At 40.7% G+C, this 19377-nt stretch overlaps 1 protein-coding gene across 1 annotated transcript in view; it reads left to right on the top strand.

The window, feature by feature from the left end:
- IL31RA (interleukin 31 receptor A) overlaps nt 1–19377 on the top strand; it is a 72195-nt gene that overhangs the window by 41965 nt on the left and 10853 nt on the right. The window contains exons 5-8 of the mRNA XM_032403556.1: nt 959–1110; nt 4685–4850; nt 11973–12052; nt 14288–14504. Of these exons, the coding sequence (XP_032259447.1) occupies nt 959–1110; nt 4685–4850; nt 11973–12052; nt 14288–14504 (615 nt within the window). The remainder of the gene's footprint in view (nt 1–958; nt 1111–4684; nt 4851–11972; nt 12053–14287; nt 14505–19377) is intronic.

Genomic DNA, 19377 nt, shown 5'->3' with positions numbered 1-19377 from the left:
CAGTTGTTAGCGTTATCGTCAATTTCTTTCATCCGTGTCTTATAGTTTTCAGAGTACAGGTCTTTCACTTCTTTGTTTAAATTTATTCCTAGGCATTTTATTCTTTTTGATGCAATTATAAGTGGGATTGTTTTCTTAATTTCTCTTTCTCCTACTTCATTACTAGTGTATAGAAGTGCAACAGATTTCTGTATATTAATTTTATATCCTGCAACCTTATTAAATTAATTGTTTCTAGAATTTCTAATGCAAGAAGGTATATGTTGAAGGAATAGTGTTATTTAAGAAGACAAAGGTTTTATTTAGCATAATATCAATTTTGTTTAAAAAATATACAAATACTTACATAGGATAAAAGCCTGGAAATACACCAGAATGTTATAATGGCTCTGGTTAATGGCATTATGGATGATTTAAACTTTTCTTTGTATTTTTCTATATTTAAAAATTTTTTTGGAATGACCATATGCTACTTTTAAAACCAGAAAAATATTACGTTTTTGAAAGAGAGAGATTTTGAGTGATAATGTTTGTAGTGTTCAAGGGAAATGAGAGGTGCTTTCTACTCGACACTTTTGGGGGTCGAGGAAAGAGAGGTTGAGGGGAGTGGAAATAAGAAAAACAGCCCATTTTCTAGCTGTGTAGTCTTTTCTTTTGACCTCCTTTCTTCTTGGCATAAGATCTGAACCAATCAGTAAAAGTGTATTTGCAGAAAAATCATAGAAATGTATCTTCTCCTCACTGGCCATTCCTTTTTTGGTTGGGGGTGGGTGGGAGAAGTGGGGGTGGCACCATTCCTTTTGCCCTGCCTTCTTAATGCCATCTGCATATGGCGAGTTACAAAATATGCATTATCATTTCCTTTCTAATTTTCTTTTTTTTTTCAGTTTTAGATGGATGTTATTAGCACCTTCTGATCTTTTTGCAAATGTGAGAAATTTATGATTTTTATTTTCAGTGAAAATTGAACCACCTGAGATTTTCAGTGTGAAATCAGTTTTGGGCATCAAACGAATGCTTCAAATAACATGGATAAGGCCTGTGTTGGCTCCTTTTTCATCTACTTTAAAATACACTCTTCGATTCAGAACAGTAAATAGTGCCCACTGGGTAAGTTATGCCATTACAATGTTTCTATTACAGGGCCCAAAGAAGAGAATTATTGATAACCTTTTTTTTGACCTGGAATCATTTTTTTCCCCATTTTCTACCTTAAAAAATAAAAGACAGATAACAGTGAGTACTTTTCTTCCCAGTTTCCCATTTGGGCCTTTTAGAATGGATAAGTGTTTCACTCTAGGTGTCTTGCATTCTGAACACAGGGACATATTAAAAAGTGAGAAATTTACTTTTGCATTCCACTCTGGTTTGTATCTAGATGTGTTGGTGGCCAGAGATTCTATGGCTTGGCCATTTCCTTTTTTATTTTTCCAACCTTTTATGAAATTGTGATATATGACTTATATTTAGAAAAGTGAACAAAACATAAATATTACATTTAATGAATTATTATTAAGTCAGCACTTATGTTAAAACCAGGGAGGTCCAAAATAGCATGCCAAGGTTCCCTGCCTGTCCTTTCCTGAAGACAATCCCCATACCTCCTTAGAGCTTTTATCTTGATTTTTCATGGTAAATACTTCTTCACTTTTTATTATGGGTTTGCCATTTAAAGCTGCATCCCTGAACAACGTAGTTTGAGACATTATATGATAGGAATCCATACATTTTGTATTTTGTAAATATTTGGCTTCTTTCAATATTGTACTTTTAAGGTTCATCCACGTTGCATAATGCTGGAGTTTATACATTTTCATTGTTGTATTCCATCATATAGTATCTTTCTCCTTTCAGCTTTCAAACACAATCAGTTCTAAACCCAAATATACCAACCCAACGTTTCCATGGGGAAAGGTCCAAATCCTTAACCCTCCAAGACCTGGCCCCTATCAATCCCTCTGACCTCATCTTTCATCCTGCCCTTGCTTCTCTAGTGTTTCTAAATTGCTAGTTTCCCTTATGTTATGTTGTTTCACTATTCTGTGTCTCTGCTTTTGCACCTCTCGTCCTTCCTCAAACCTTGTTGAATCTGTTCATGTCTCAGAACTCAGTTCTGACATATTTCCTTCTGAGAACCTGAGCTAGGTGCTCCTCCTCTGTCACTGCACTTAACACTCAGCACAGTCATTTAAAGTCATCTCTCCCTGCATTAGACTGTAAAAAAATACCCACTATGGCCATATAGCAAGACTTAGGTTTGTTTGATGTGTGGGTTGCAAAGTGCCTTCTTATACTCCAGACTATTTAATTCTTGCATATATCTTGTCAATGAGGCATCACTATTCTTATTTTTACACATTAGGAAACTGTGATGTAGAGAGCTTAAATCACCTGTCCAAGATTGCAAGGTTTGTAAGTTGCAAACCTGAGCCTGGGTTTTCTAACTCCAAGCTGTCATTCATTTGACCATATTTTAGCAATCTCCAGACCATCTTCCTGTTGCCTATTCTAAGGAGTTTCCACCTTTATAAAATGGAACCATATGAGCACTCTGCCAAAGGATCTCAAGACTGTTTTAAGAATTTGATTCAGGGGCGCCTGGGTGGCTCAGTTGTTAAGTGTCCGCCTTCGGCTCAGGTCATGATGCCACAATCAAGCCCCGCGTCGGGGCTCCTTGCTCATCGGGAAGCATGCTTCTCCCTCTCCCACTCCCCCTTTTGTTCCCTCTCTTTCTGTCTCTCTCTGTCGAATAAATAAATAGACTATTAAAAAAAAAAAGAGTTTGATTTAGGCTTAGGCTTTGTACCAACACTTTTGACTCATCTCTTAGAACATAAACACTTTGGGCGAACTAGGATTTGGCACAAAGTATAGATTGTTAGAAACAAACCTGATGAAGTTAATTAGTGTTTTGTTAGGAGTCCTTTGTCTGTGTGGAGCTGGGGAAGTTTTAGTTAAGCCTGTATAGGGAGGATCAGTTTGTCCTGGACCTTGTGAGGGCCAAAGGCACATGCCCGGAAAAAAAGCCAAACTAAAAGAAGCCTTTCAGACAGGCACACTGTTTGAAAGACTGAGCAGATTTTTTTCTTTTTTTTTTTTGCTTTGGGGGTAGGGCTGAACAGAACATGCTAGCATAGTTACATTAGACAGAGCTTTATGAGCATGAATGCGAGGAGCCCCAACACACAGGCCAAGCATACACTTGAGGATGCTAGTAATGCGGGAAGAGAACTTTGAAAGATTGTTTTAAAAGAATATTATATATTTAAAAGAGCATAAAAGGAAAATAGAACTTTATTAGACTTCTTTGCATTTATTTTGTAGATTAATATAGTTTTCATTTTGATTCATGTATGGAAGTCACCATGTGGTTGGCTTTCTTCTAAAGGTCTTAATCTGGTTTCACCTGGGCCCCATAACTAGGCTTAAGTTGGGGAGGCTACTCTCCCAGAGATGACGGATTGTCCCAGTGACCGTGGTCTGCCGTTGCAACATTTCCACGGGTGATTGGAGGAGGGAGCTCAGGGAACTTTGGATTCAACAGTGGAACTCTCCTCACCTCTGGCTCCTACATCTTTTTCCCAGCACCATGTTACTAGGCTGGGAGTTCAGCAGTGTCCATCTGCAGCTGGGATGTTCAGCTTTTTGCCACACATACACATTGTCATTTTGCCCAATTTCCTTTAGGCCCAATACCTATAATTATGTACTTATTTTCATAGCTGTTATATACATATGGGAAATGTCAGGACTTCCTTCTCTCACAGGGTTTTATGGGACTAGTGGGCATACTCACAAAATAGATATGCCCATTAGTGCAGTTTATTAATCAACTCGATAGGAGTTTATATAAACCAACAGCTAAAAGTTCTTATTGCAGCAACCGTGATCATGCTCAAAAACAAGTATCTGAATTTTTAGTTTCTCTTGGAAAGTTGGATCCAGAAGGGACTTTAGGGATTATATAAAGCAATGTGCTCATTTTATTAGTGAGGATACTGAGGTCTAGAAAGGAGAAGTGATTTATTTACCTCTCCCCTCCATGCCTCAAGAGAATGTCAAAATGAATTCATGCAGCCAGGCTGCTGAGATCCTTAGCAGCCCTACTGGTCACCCAAAGACCAATAATTTGCAGTGGAAGATTTGGGTAAAGGGAAAGTGTCTAGGAGGGAGGAAATCTGTGTTCTGATCCCAGTTCTGCTCATAACAAGGAACTACTAAGGTAGTTCGTGGTCACTTAAATTTTGAGGTCTTGTCCATGACCTGAGGTTGAACGTGATGCCACTAAAGTTTCTGTTGCCTATTGTTCTGTGAGGCCTTATACCTAGGTGTTGGAGTCACCTGCTGTGTTTGAACTGAGGCCTGGGTTGCCTGGGTCCCAGGACTCCACCTTGTATTTTCCAGAACAACAAGACTACTCACTCATGTCCAGCCCAGAGGCAGGAATCTCTGCCTTCCAAGCTTAGAGACAGGAAATGGGGAGGGTGGTGGTTCATGGGGTGACTCACATCTGCTTAGGCACAAATGATCCCCAGGCATGCATGGATGTTTATTTATGAAAATTATATTTTTTAAAACTTTAAGTACAGTGCTTCTAGTTCTGAAATTGTTGGGGAGTGGAGAAGAAAAATGGAAAGATAACAGGGGTTCTCCTATCCAGCTCAGGGTCCTCTCTGTCTTTTAGATGGAAGTCAACTTCACCAAAGAAGATATCGATAGAGATGAGACCTACAATCTCACAGGGCTGCAGGCTTTTACAGAGTATGTTGTAGCTCTGCGATGTGCCCCTGCGGAGTCCATATTCTGGAGTGGTTGGAGCCAAGAGAAAGTGGGAACAACTGAGGAAGAAGGCAAGCTGGTCCCTTGCAAATCCTTTTCTGCCTGGTCTGGTTTCGGGTGGCCTGGGCCTGGCCTTTTGGGGTTTTGTCAAGCTCTGTACTTGGGAATCATCGACTCTCGCAGGCTGTACGTTCCCTCTCCACAGGGCACTCACTGTGCCCACCTGAGCCCACATGGTAAGCCAGCCCTCCTCAGATGGCCTTAGTTAGCATCTTTTTGCCCCAAAGGCAAATGATCACATCTTTAATACTCTTAGAAACTTCTTATACATACATGAGCAGTGTAATATTATTTAAAAGTATCCTATGATAAATTAAAGCTATATATTGTAAAACCTGGAGCTACCACTAAAAGGTAAATAAAGGTGTAATTAATGAGTAAAAAAAAGTCAGATTCTTAATGACAGTGAGGGAAAGAAAGAGAAAGGGATTTTACGATGAGTGAATGCTTGTCGTGAGTCAGGTATGGTCATTCAGAGCAGTACTTTAACTCCGTGGGCTTGGCTGAAATCCCAGCCTGGCTGTGAAGTGACTTTGGGCTAGACACCTAATCTCTAAGCCTTGGTTTTCTCACTATTAACTCCCCTTTTCCATAATGGAATATAATTTATAAAACTGAGTTAAAAGTAGTACCTACTTCTTAGTGTTATTTTAAAAATTCAATGACATAATGTATTTAGCTCACAATAAACATTCAATAAATGCCAGGCTTTCTATTATTTTTATTAAACCTTCTAGGAGCCCTATAAAGTATCTGGAATCACCCCTGGAGGTGAAGGACCTGAGTTTCAGACGTATTAGCCAATTGCTCAGGGTCACTCAGCATGTGTTACCGTTCTTTGTAAATCAAGAGTCTTGCCCAGTGCCTGTCCCTCAGTAGTAATAAATGTTTGATGAATGTATCAGTTTCCTATGGCCGCTGTAATAAGTTATCACAAATTTAATGACTTAAAACAACACATTTTTTTTCTCTAACAGTTCTGGAAGTCAGAAGTCCAAAATCAGTTTCACTGGACTAAAGTCAAGGTGTTGGCAGGGTTGTTTACCTTTTGGAGATTCTGAGGGTAGAATATGTTTTCTTGCTGTTTCCAGCTTCTAGTGGTTGCCTGTATTCCTGGGTTGTGGCCCCTTCCCTCATCAACTAAACATATCACTCTGATCTCTGCTTCCATCATCACCTTACTTTTTTCTTTTCTTCTGTGTCAAATCTCTTTGCCTCACTCTTACAATGACCTTGTGAAAACATTTAGGGCCCACGGAGATAATCCAGGATAATCTCCCCAACTCAAGATCCTAACTTAATCACATCTGTAAAATCCCTTTGGCCATATAAGGTAACCTTGCAAATGGCAGGGATTAGGACTTAGATCTTTGGGGTACATTTTTCAGCCTAACACCATGAATGAATGAATGAATGAATGAGTAGTTGAATACTTGGTATGTCCACACATCTTCTGAAATAAGGAGAAGAAATGCAAAATGCTGATCCTACTAACCTTCTGAGGCTTTACTCTCATTTGTTTGTAAGACATGTGGGTTCTAGACACTGAATTTTCCCCAGCCGCACACCCAGCCATAATTTCAGTCATATTCTTGTAAGTCTTATTCAGTCTTATAGCCAAGTACCACACAGGTCTCAGGTAACATTTGCAGTCAATTTCTGTGCTCCCTAGTCCATATGACAATAATTTATTCCTCTGGATCTTGCTTGAGTTTCCTATGAGACCAAGTTGGTACTAACAGGTGTTCAGCACATTTGCCCATATGGACAGATGTCTGGAAATAATCCAGTGTCTTCTGAATTTTGTAGCCGCCACTGGAGATGTTCGTGTTAGTTCAGTCTAAACTACCCATTGGTGGATGTGGTTACACAACAGGGGTTCATGCAGCACATGGGAAATTGGGCTAGATAACTTCCTTTTTTAAAAAATTTATTTATTTGAGAGAGATGTAGAGATAGAATGAACACAGAGGGAGAGTGAAAGGAGGAGCAGACTCCCTGCTGAGCAGAGAGCCTGACATGGGGCTCAATCCCAGGACCATGAGATCATGACCTGAGCCGAAGGCAGAGGATTAACTGACTGAGCCACCCAGGCACCACAGGCTAGATAATTTCTGAAGGCCCTTCTTTTTTTTATTTTTTTTTTATTTTTTTACTGTTATGTTAATCACCATACATTACATCATTAGTTTTTGATGTAGTGTTCCATGATTCATTGTTTGTGCATAACACCCAGTGCTCCATGCAGAACGTGCCCTCTTTAATACCCATCACCTGGCTAACCCATCCTCCCAACCACCTCCCCTCTAGAACCCTCAGTTTGTTTTTCAGAGTCCATCGTCTCTCATGGTTCGTCTCCCCCTCCGATTCCCCCCCCTTCATTCTTCCCCTCCTGCTATCTTCTTCTTCTTTTTTTTTTTTTCTTAACATATATTGCATTATTTGTTTCAGAGGTACAGATCTATGATTCAACAGTCTTGCACAATTCACAGCACTCACCATAGCACATACCCTCCCCAGTGTCTATCACCCAGCCACCCCATCCCTCCCACCCCACCCCCCACTCCAGCAACCTCAGTTTGTTTCCTGAGAGTAAGAATCCTCATATCAGTGAGGTCATATGATACATGTCTTTCTCTGATTGACTTATTTTGCTCAGCATAACACCCTCCAGTTCCATCCACGTCATTGCAAATGGCAAGATCTCATTCCTTTTGATGGCTGCATAATATTTCATTGTATATATATACCACATCTTCTTTATCCATTCATCTGTTGATGGACATCTTGGCTCTTTCCACAGTTTGGCTATTGTGGACATTGATGCTATAAACATCAGGGTGCACATACCCCTTTGGGTCCCTACATTTGTATCTTTGGGGTAAATACCCAGTAGTGCAATTGCTGGTATGGTATCGTATGGTAGCTCTATTTTCAACTTTTTGAGGAACCTCCATACTGTTTTCCAGAGTGGTTGCACCAGCTTGCATTCCCACCAACAGTGTAGGAAGGTTCCCCTTTTTCCGCATCCCTGCCAACATCTGTCATTTCCTGACTTGTTAATTTTAGCATTCTGACTGGTGTGAGGTGGTATCTCATTGAGGTTTTGATTTGGATTCTGAAGGCCCTTCTTACCCTTAGATTCCATTCATCTATGCCATTCAGGCATCTAGTTTTCTATGTCAGGCTCTAGCAGTCTAAGAAAAAGTCATAGAAAACCCCAAATCTTTACGTCTTTAAGTACTTAGAACAACAGTACCTTACAAATGGTAAGGGCTATATAAATTTTACATCAATAGAAATACAGACATGAGGGGCGCCTGGGTGGCTCAGTCGTTAAGCATCTGCCTTCAGCTCAGGTCATGATCCCAGGGTCCTGGGATTGAGCCCCGCATCAGGCTCCCTGCTCTGCGGGAAGCCTGCTTCTCCCTCTCCCATTCCACCTGCTTGTATTCCCTCTCTCGCTGTGTCTCTCTCTGTCAAATAAATAAATAAAATCTTTAAAAAAAAAAAAAAAGAAATACAGACATGATTAAAACAAAACTAGTCAGTTTGTGGATCCCACGTAACTTTTGATTAAAATTACATACACTATTTGGGAACACATTTACATTCTACAGACATCACCTCAAAGTGTCAAATGAATACAAATATAATAGTTTACAAATACTAAACAGCACATAAATTACACAGCAAAAAAATGGCCCATTGTTTATAATCTGTAGGAGTAGTTGGTTGTTATCTGTCTTAACTGAGCCCTCCCTTTGAAAAGATTAGAATGCAATGCATGCAGTGTTGTTGGGTGAAGTGTCCTCTGCCTTTGCTATACCTTTTAGCAGGTGGTCTGGGAGATCAAGTTCTACTTCAGGTATAACCCTGTTTTGCATGGCCCTTCCCTGCCCTGTAGCTGGCAGTCTTCTCTCCAGTGACCTCCTGGTGCCACAGTGGCTCTGTGTCTTCCGTTAGCTCATGACAGCCCAGCTGCTCTCTCATGTCAGTTTCAGTTTCAGTTTCAGTTTCAGTTTCATCCCCTTGTTTTGCTGCCAGAAACAAGATTTACCGCTTCGGCTAATTTGTTATTTTGGCTAGATGGGCTGGGATTCGTTAGCAGAGCCCTAGATGCTGGTGTTGTCTGGGCCTGTGGCTGATTAAATCAAACCACTTATTTATCAAAGTCACCACTGTAGAGCTTTTACTTTTGTTTCTCTTCATTTTTTCAGGATCCCACAGAAAATCGATGAAGACGCACCCCCTGGCTCCCAGCAAATCCTAATGTCCCCTTTTCCAATTCATAAATAATTTGTTTCCCTATTTCACAATGAAATGCCAGTTGTTTAATATACACCGCCTCAAACCATTTCTAATTGTTTGAAATTTTCTAAGTCAAATGTGAAACATTACTTATTTTCATTTGGATTTCGATAGATTGATTATTGGGGCTATTTACCCACATTTAAACATATAAGTACCTACTACATGACACAGATGTAATTATATTCTGATCCTGGCTTTATCACCTAAAAGCTTGTAGCACTCAAACATGCTTCTCTGTTTCAGAAATGGTGATGACAGTACTACTCTACCTAATTATAAGGGTGTGGAGATTCAATGAGGTGAATCAGGTAAAATGCTTGGTATAGTGACACTTGGCTATAAGTTCACTATTCTTATTATTGATCGTCAGCAAGGGCACCAGATTGTCTGACATGTCTGACTGGTGGTACTTGTGGACATTCCCAGATTGCAATGGAAGCAAGATAGCATGAAATTGTTGCTAATGCGTCCAAAGAATTGATGCCTTTGAATATGTAGATATTTTGATGCATTTGGAAAAATTTAATTTTGCTCTTTTACAAATACAGAATTATTACTTTTCTAACTTTGATTATACGGCAAAGCCATTACTAGCTCGTGGTTAATGGAAAATTGCTGTTCATTGTAGATTTACAGGCTACTCAGGTAATGGCTTTACTAAAAGCTGCATCTGTGGGAATTTGATAGTGGGAAGATGGTTCCTTTTTGGCCTTTATCTGCAGGAAATAGTGGTCTCAGTGAAAGGAGAAAATACCTGATTAAATTCATTTACCATCACCATCTACTACAACTAAATGCCTGCCTGTGGGAAAAATCTAAGGAGAATTTGGCTCATATTTCTAACCAAGTCCCTGCAATGACTGATTATCTAATAATCAGTTTATTTTGCCTCTGTCCTTCAAATGAATATTCAGGGCTGGATTATAAACACACTTTGCCTTTAGATTTTTTCTTTCTTACTCTCAGTGCTATTATCTCTGAGTCTGACTGAACATAATGGGAATGGAGAGACTCTGCAAGTGAGAGATGGAGTGAGAGTCCTTCCAATTCCGTGGGTCGCCTTTGAAGGTCTCATGACGTTGGAGCCTTGTGCTAAAGCTATCTGCCTGGAGGAACTCTGTCTGTGTTCACATCTCATTGGCTTGTAGACAGATTGAAACCAGCCTCTTGTTCCCTGTCTGAGAAAGTTGAGTACAGGCTGTCTGTCTTCTGATTTTTTATTGAAGAATCGATTTGAAGACATTGATATTGAAGAATATTGATTTCTTTGGGAAATCAGATAACTTCTGAGAGAGCTTGTAAGACAGTAAGACAATATCTTACTGGACTACAAATGAAGTCATGTTTAAAGTCTAAATAGTTCCAATTTCCTGATATGCAACTTATATAGAATTACAGTAGATCTCACCAAGATTGGGACCTACCAGTTAGACTGTTTTACCCCTGTTTCAGCTTCTGCAAGAGTAGTTGTAGAAATGTGACTCTCCATTGATGACAAAACAGGTTATTGACTTAATTGCCCTTTGGTTCATTTCACCCTAAGACACCCAGTCACCCCAAGTGTGATTTCAGATACTTGAAAACCGTCTATGTCAGTACTAAAATAGTTTAGATCTTGGCCTGAGTGGTTGACCCCATTCTCTGCAGATCTACTTACATTATCTTCAGCCATGTGGTTTCCTCAAGAAAAAATTCAGAGTTCATTAACTGCATCTTCAATTAGAGACATTTCCTTCCTTCTCCAAATTACAGCCCACTAGCCTTCTGGAGAGTTCTTTAGAATTCTCTGCTTTCTTCTCATGGCTAACGTGCATAGGTCATTCTTAAATCAGAAACTCAGAATTTTGAAATTATCCCTGTCTGGTTAGATCATCAGAAGCTAACACACTTGAACCGTATTGTCTTGGATTATGTTATTCACTGGAGAAATGTATAAATCAGGTTTAACCTTATGCCCTTGCATTTTGTAGGACACAAATATGAAAAACATACATATGTCATATTTCTGTACTTTTGCTCAACTGTGATTGCAGACATTGGACTTTATGTTTCCCATTGGCTTTTTAAGAGGATCCCCATGATAAATTCCATTTGTTAATTCATTCCCCTAGCCAGAAAATACTTGCTCCTTCATATGGTTGTGTTTTGTCAGGCTATGAGAAACGTGCAATTCAATATGATCCTTTTTTGCTTTTTCTGCCACAAAGATCAGCACTGAATTTAAAGCTCAGGAAATGACCTAGTAAAGATTATTTCTCTGCTCCTTTCTTCTTTAACTCTTTCTTATATTTTATAACATCTTAACATTTTTGGGAGTAGATCTTGGTCTCTCTTTCTCCCTCCCTCTTTCTTTCTCTCTTTCGTACCCTGAAAGTGTATATATAATATAATGATATATCTCTATTTATGTATCTATCTCCTTATCAGTTTCTGTGTCATTCCCAGCTTTAATGTATATAGATGTTATATCTTACAGGACATGAGATGTTACCTTTCAATCCAGGTTTCAGTGATAAATTATATTACAGTACTACTTATTGTACTTTTTTTTTTTTTTTTTTTACCTTATATTAAGTCATCAGATCCAAGAGCAGTTTTATTTTTTACTTTGGTTGATGCCAATCCTTTGGCTACAAAATGAAGACATCGTGGATTGTTGCAATGCTGCCATCCCTCCACCAACCATTTTACTCCTCCTGACTCCCTCCAGCAAACCCTTCCCAACTGCATTACTAATAGGCAGCCCAGCTAATTTCACTGTATTCTGTTTCAGCTCCCTTCTGTCTTATGTTGAGCACCTCACCCTTGTTTCCCTACAGCTCCCTATGGCCTGGATCTGTGGAGAGTCCTGAGACCAGCCAAGGTTGATGGAAGAAGGCCAGTGCAGTTGATGTGGAAGGTGACCTTCTTACAGTTTTTTTGTTGTTGATTTTTGTTTTTCTGTTTAAAACCCTTGGTCTTTTACACCTCCAAGAACTGTAATTCTTGAACTTTTACCTCCTGAATTTCCTTCCCTGGAGGCTTTATAATGCCCCAAATCTCACTGTGGTTTCTCAGTTCACAAAGCCTCATAGGTCATCTTATAGTTGGCCTAAATGTGCCTTCAGATGCTGCCCCCTCTCTTCTTTGTTCTGAAACATTAACACTTAAGGTACAAAGTGCACATGCAGGGGGTACCTGGACCTTCTGGGGAAACCCCCCTGGCTGTCTGCATTAGAAGGCAGTGTAATATTGTATAGCACCCAACCTGACATGGGAGAAGAGCACTGACTTGGGGTCAGCTCACTAATGTGTCCTCAGGTCATTGAAGACATATATTGCACATGTGTCCCTTTGAGTACTGGTATAGTGGGGTACAAGGACAGAACAGGGGCCAAATTGTACTTTCTAGGATGGAGGCCTGGGGTTGAGGAATAAAGGAGAAGGTGGGGGCATCATGCAGAGAGGAGAAAAGAAGAGAAGGTTGGACAAAGAACAGAAAAGGAGGGGTAGAGGGAATAAACAGGAAAGGAAAAGGGCAAATATGAGGGGAAAAAACCCAGCCAGGAACCAGGAGAGAAAAGATGGGGGAGTTGAGGAGGGGAGAAGAGGGGGAGGAGAGCAGTGAGATGTCAGAACTCTGTAGTGGTGTTCAGAGTGCTCAGGAAACAGTCATCATATTATTTCATACTTGCTAAAGTCCAGGCAAGTTTAAAATCCTTCTGAAAATGGAGAAATCACCTGCTTTACCAAATGATATTCTAATCCCAATTATGTCCTCTGCCTCTCCCCACTCCCTTCACGCCCTGGGGCTATGGGGCACCCTCAGGTTGTAGGGGCAGCGGGCCAGGGAGGGCTCAACCAGGCGCACTGGGAAACCTTTGAAAATCAAGATTGTGTGAATCCCAGATGTTGTGGTTTCTTTCTCACTGATTAAGTGTGGAAACAAATCACTCAGTCAACATATTTTTGGGGAAGGAAAGCAAACAATGGCACATATCCACATGTGGTCAGCCACAGAGTGTTGGGTCAAGTAGGCCAACATGTGAAGTTGGTGAAATGGACTTGAATGCCCTCCTCCTTCTCCTCCTCACCCGGGGACTGGTCCTTATTTTGCCTCAGTAGGAGAGGTTTCTAAGAATTAAAGTTGGTTAAAGAGATTGGACTAAAACTGAATGGTGGTAATGATTGCACAGCTCTGCGAATACACTAAAAAAATCCCTTAACTGTATACCTTAAAGTAGTGAATTTTATGGTATCTGAATTACATCTCAATAAAGCTGTTGTTTACAAAAGAGAATGCATTGTCCTAAGAAGTAAAAACCTCCCAGTCATTAGGAAGTTTCTGTCCATTCCTGAACTGGAAAGGCAGTGGGACAAAGTGACTTCTAAAGTCCTGTCTGACCTTACATTCAGTCACTTTATTCCATCCGTGTGTGCTGTCAGTAACAGAAAGTGAACAACTGGAAAGCCCTATAATTCCTGGGAAATACTCAGCAAGGTGATCCCTAGGCAAAAACATATGATTAGTAGGTTCAGGTTCAAGGCTGAAAAGGAGAGTTTGGCTTGGAATCCCTGGAGTCACCTTAGGCTTCTCACCACAGGTTTAGGACTGGTAGGGCAACTGTGAATGTTTTAGGCCTCTTAGCTGGGATATCTGGTATGGCTGGTCCAGGGAAGCTAGCTCCTTTCTCGAAGGAGGAGGCATGCTGCTTTTTATGTAACAGCACAGGTACTTTCCAACCCTTGGAAGCTTCCAGAGAAGCTTCCAGGGCTAGAACAGAATTGGGATTCTTGGAGTGAATGCCTCACATTTTTAGCTTATATTGTCCTGTGCATGTGGGAGGGAAAGAAAGATAAGCATCAAAATGACTTGCTTACATTGGCTTGCACCTTCTCCTAGTTAAGCCTCATGAAATTAGACTTCTGTTAAGGGTTGATACCAAGGGACCATTTATCAAATCTCTTTTGGCCCTTGAAGGATTAATAACACAACACGGGGTGTGTTACTCATCCCAGACGGGTGATGACCTAATTGTAGTTTAGCACCTAATAATTAACATTACCCCTCACCCCTCATGCTCACCATTTATTACCGTCTCAGTGCCGATCTTTTCGTGTTTCTGGCAATACATTTTGTTTCCTTTGGGTTCAGAAGGCAAGCGGAGCTCCGGTCCTGGAGAAGGCCCTTGGCTACAACATATGGTACTTTCCAGAAAACAACACTAATCTCACAGAAACAGTGAACACCACTAACCAGACGCATGAACTGTATCTGGGAGGCAAGACCCATTGGGTGTATGTGATTTCTTATAATTCTCTTGGGGAATCTCCGGTGGCCACCCTGAGGATTCCGGCTATTGATGAAAAGTGTAAGTAGAGTGTAAACTTCTTACTTAGATGGCTGGTCCCAACGAGTTGGCCAGGAAGTCCCCTCAAGGATTGCTCTTTCTCTCAAGTCAAAATGAAAATGAAGTGGGAGCTTTTTAGGTTATGGTGAGGAGACCAAAATCTTGTGGTAATTAATGAGCCCCTTGAAATACACTTCCTTTGGAACAAAGCCTGTGTTGAAAAGCAGAGACTTCATAAAGTCGTATGAGACAAAGTCATACACCTAAAAGTTCTGCAAGCAGCTTGAACTTGCTTTGGTCTGAGTGAGCCATAGAAAACTGTCTGATAGACTATGTTTGTCCTCAGCAGCAGAAACTTCTCTTTTGAGTTTTCCCTCTCACAGTATTGACAAAGTCCCAGCCTGTGTTTGCTCACTCTTCCATGTTCTTTTTTCCATGTGACTCCTAAGTTAAGAAAATTTCTGATGTTTATACTTGTCAATAAAGTGCTCCTTATGCTTTTGATTAAGTAGTTTTAAACATTTTACTGATCCCAGGCAAACTCATCTTTTATATCGTATGTTAGAATAAAATACCTTCTTTGATTCTTAGTCAAGGAATTGCAGGCAAGGGGTTTCTTCTCTCCTACTTTCGTTTCTCTATAAATCTTACTGTTTCTCATTATATAGATTTTCTCATTTATTTTGTTTAATACCTATCTCTCCCTCAGTTGGATGCAAGTTCCTTGAGTGCAGAGATTTTTGTCCGTTTTTCTTTTCCTCCTCTTCCTCTTCCTCATACCACTCCCCCGCCCCCCATCTGCAACACCTAGAACAAGCATAGAGCAGTTGGCATAGAAAGGGTGCTCGGTAACTATTTGTTGAAACACATCATAGTTAGGTAATGCACTCTCCAATTTTTTACTTCTCTTTACTTAGACCTAGACTGGTTCAGGCCTTTGTACTACCAGCTCTAGACCTATTTGCCTATACTCCCTTCTTCCTCTTCCCCTTAAACTGAACCAGTTTCTTCCCTTGCCTCATTTTAGAACTCCTATATACAGATGATTCTTGAACAACATGGGTTTGAACTGGGTGGGTCCACTTATATGCAAATTTTTTACTGTACAATAGTATAAATGTATTTTCTATTATGAGTTTCTAAATAACACTTTACTTTCTCTAGCATTCTTTTTTGTAAAAATACAATACACAGGGGCACCTGGGTGGCTCAGTCAGTTAAGCGTCTGCCTTCAGTTCAGGTCATGATCCCAGACTCCTGGGATCAAGCCCCACATCGGGCTCCCTGCTCAGCGGGGAGCCTGCTTCTCCCTCTCCCTCTACCTGCTGCTCCCCCTGCTTGTGCACACGCTCTCTCTCTCTCAAATAAATAAATAAAATGTTTAAAAAAATACAATATGTAATACATGTAACATACAAAACATGTGTTAATCCATTCTGTTATCAGTAAGGCTTCCAGTCAACAGTAGGCTATTAGTAGTTAAGTTTTGGGGGAGTGAAAAGTTATACATAGATTTTCAACTGCCCAGGGGGTTGGTGCCCCTAACCCCCACGTTGTTCAAGGGTCAATTGTATACATAATCTGTGTTTTGAGCTACACTTGACATTACTGTAGTATTTAATAATATTCCCCACCATCCTTAGTTCCTGGCATCCTACTTTGTGCCTATCCAATACCTCTAGTGATGAGGTTTCTGACAAATGCATGTGTCATTGAATAAACATTCTTTGTTAGTAGAGGCCCTGGTGCATAGTAAAGCCAGTTTCTTGGTGTGGCCCTGGAGTGGGAGGCAGTAAAGAATAGGGGATAGAAACATGGGTTTGGAGTCCAACAGCCCTGAATTCATATCTTGGCTTTTTCACTATGGTATCTAGGTAACCAGAAACTTTGGGCAAGTTATGTAACCTCTCTAAAACTCAGCTACTTGTAAAATGGAGCTATTTTATAGTAATATCTCCTTTACAGAGCTGTTGTGAGGATGAAATGAGATTGTGTATTTAAAACGATTTGCCTAATGCTAATCATTACTATTGTCATTCTTTTTTTAAAAAGATTTTATTTATTTATTTATTTGAGAGAGAGAGAGAGAGAGTGCAGGAAGGAGGGGCAGAGAGGGAGAATCTGAAGCACACTCTGTGCTAAGCACACCCCAGTGGGGCCTTGATCTCACAACCACGAGATCATGACCTGAGCCAAAACCAAGAGTTGGACGCTTAACAGACTGAGCCACCCAGGCATCCCGCCATTGTCATTCTTAATAAAATTTCTGATTGATTAAATTTTTATTAGGCAGGGATTATCAACTTTAAAAATACTATAAAATAATATTTTAACTAAAGTTATGCTAAATTCCCATAGGGTTTTTTGTTAATTTTTCCCAATTCTGAAGGTACTTGCTTTGTGTCAGAATCGTCAGCATGATCATCGGTTATAATAATCCCAGACCAGATGTAGGCAAGCTACAGCTGTGGACCAAACCTGGCCTGATACCTGTTTTTGTAAAGTTTTATTGAAACACAGCCACACCTATTTGTTTACATTTGCTTATGTCTCCTTTTGTGCAACAGTGGCAGAGTTGAATTGTTGTGACAGAGACCACATGTGTTATAAAACCTAAAATATTTACTATTTGGCTTCTTACAGAGAAAGTTTAAAGACTCCTGTTTTAGACATATAAGAAAGTAATGCTTTACAGAATTTTGTTTAATAAGGTAGAGTCAACTAGAGAATAGTTATAATAATAATAATTGTTATAAATGTAACAATCACTAAGTAAGTACAATTATCATATACTGTTCATTAGTATATGTCAGGCATTGTGCTCAGATGACATAGGTTAATTTAATGCTAATCTTGAAATGGTCTACGAGGTAGATGCTATTAGAGTCATTTCATAGACCATGAAGCTGAGATTCAGGAAAGCTTAGGAATCTGCCCATGGTTGCTCAGGTGGAATTCAAACCCAAGTCTGCATGATCCAAACTTGTACAATATATCAGGATCTTGGACCTGATGCTGTTTGACAGTGAACCGGTTCTTTACCTCTGTGGGCCTCCATTTTAACATCTTTAAAATAAGGGTTTGGAATAGATACACCTTCAGGTTCCTTCCACCCTGAACATCTCTGAGTTTTAAAGGACCTTAGCCAGCAGGTGGCCCTGGAGTGATCTGAGGCAGGGCCCAGAAGAGCCCAGCCACTGTGTGGTGCGGGATGAGGAGGTGGTTGAGACTCGGGGCAGAGCTGAGGGTGGGCTCGGACAGCTAAGGTGAGGCACCATAGTGCCTGAGGGCTGTATTTGATGGCCCACAGTGACTGCCTTCATGCAAACCACAAGAACTTAAAGGTGTTAGCCGTCAAAGCCCCTCTCCCCCTCTCCCAGGAAGAATATGGATTTTCTACTACACCTGGGGGTATGTTGTATTTGGAGAAATTGTTCAGATGTTCTTGTTGAACAATGGAAGGATTCAGGAGTGAGTTTACACACAGCAGTGTGATGATTTGGAAACTTCTCTTTCAGCACCCTTAGCCCTGCCCAGGCCCTTTCACTATTGACTTATGGCTTAATTGAAACTTTTCCACTCCTCTCTGGCCCAGAGCCTGGGCTGTTCCCTTCATCCCTGCAGCATGTTTGGCTCTTTCAACCTGACACCTGCTCTGCAAACAGCCAGTGTTGGTAAAGAAAAGGAGTGTGGGCTTAGGAAGCAACACTCACTCCTGTCTTCGGGTCAGGATTTGTGTGCAAGTAATTATTACAAAAGTGCCTCTGAGGAGACCAGAAAAGGATGTGAAGGAAACAAGGCCAGGAAAGGGGAGTTGGCCAGGCCAAAGGTGCTGTGTGATCTTCCCAGGGTTGCTGTAACAATGCACCACAGACTGAGTGGCTTCTAACAACAGAAATTTACTGTCCCATTGCTCTGGAGGCTAGAAGTCTAAACTGAAGGTGTTGGCAGGGCATTCCTTGGCTTGTAACAGCATAACTTCAGTCTCTGCCTGGGTCTTCATGCGGCCAGCTTCCTATGTCTCTTTATTTCTGTGTCCAAATTCCACTCATGAGGATATCAGTCATATTGGGTTAAGGACCCACTGTCTTAACTACTAACATCCACAACAATCTGATTTCCTGATAAGGTTACATTCTGCAGTACTGAGGATATCTTTTTGGGGGGACAGAGTTCAACCATAATGGGTACAATTTGCAAGAAAAGTCTTGGGGAGGGTGGTTCCAGCATGACCTGCAAAGGGACTCTGGAGTGTGAGTTACATCACACAGTTCTTCCAACCAAGCAAAATATACAGACACACACAAACAGTAAGAAGGAATTGAGAAGATCAGGGAGCATGAACATTACCTGCTACCAGAGGTTAGGGAGGATCCTAGAAGCTCTAGAAATGCCTTTTAGCCTGACTGGAATGGTAAATGAGGATGCTTAGAGGCTATGAGCGGGGGTGGGGGGTGGGAGGTGGGGGTAATAGGAGCTCTAAGGATCACATGGGGTTGACGTCCTGGCACCCACCCCTATTCCAGCTTCACATTTCCTATATGCCTCCGTTACTTTTCCTGACCCTTTCAGGAAATTGACAAATTACCTGGCCTTCCTTCTGGGACTAGCAGCTGGAGTGTCTCATAAAGGCCCAGTTTGAGAAAAAGATTCATAAACTGTGACCATCAAGAACAGAGGCTCCTAAATATGCACACAGCTTGCTAGGGCTTGTTGCCTAGAAATAGCAGGATTCAGTACTCCCAGACCTCACACCAAATTCCTACACTTGGCCTAGGCTTCTAGCTTCAGAAGGCTTTTTGATTTTTTTGAAAGACACTGTTTCCTGCCTTTATCCAGGACTGTCTTTTGTGTTTATTGAAGCATACTTTCTGTTAATTGCAATTTTGAAGCC

This window comes from Phoca vitulina, unplaced genomic scaffold, assembly GCF_004348235.1.
Source record: "Phoca vitulina isolate PV1807 unplaced genomic scaffold, GSC_HSeal_1.0 scaffold6, whole genome shotgun sequence".
NCBI classification, from domain to species: Eukaryota; Metazoa; Chordata; class Mammalia; order Carnivora; family Phocidae; genus Phoca; species Phoca vitulina.
The sequence above is the reverse complement of the archived record's forward strand: the minus strand, read 5'-3'. Positions and strand labels throughout refer to the sequence as shown.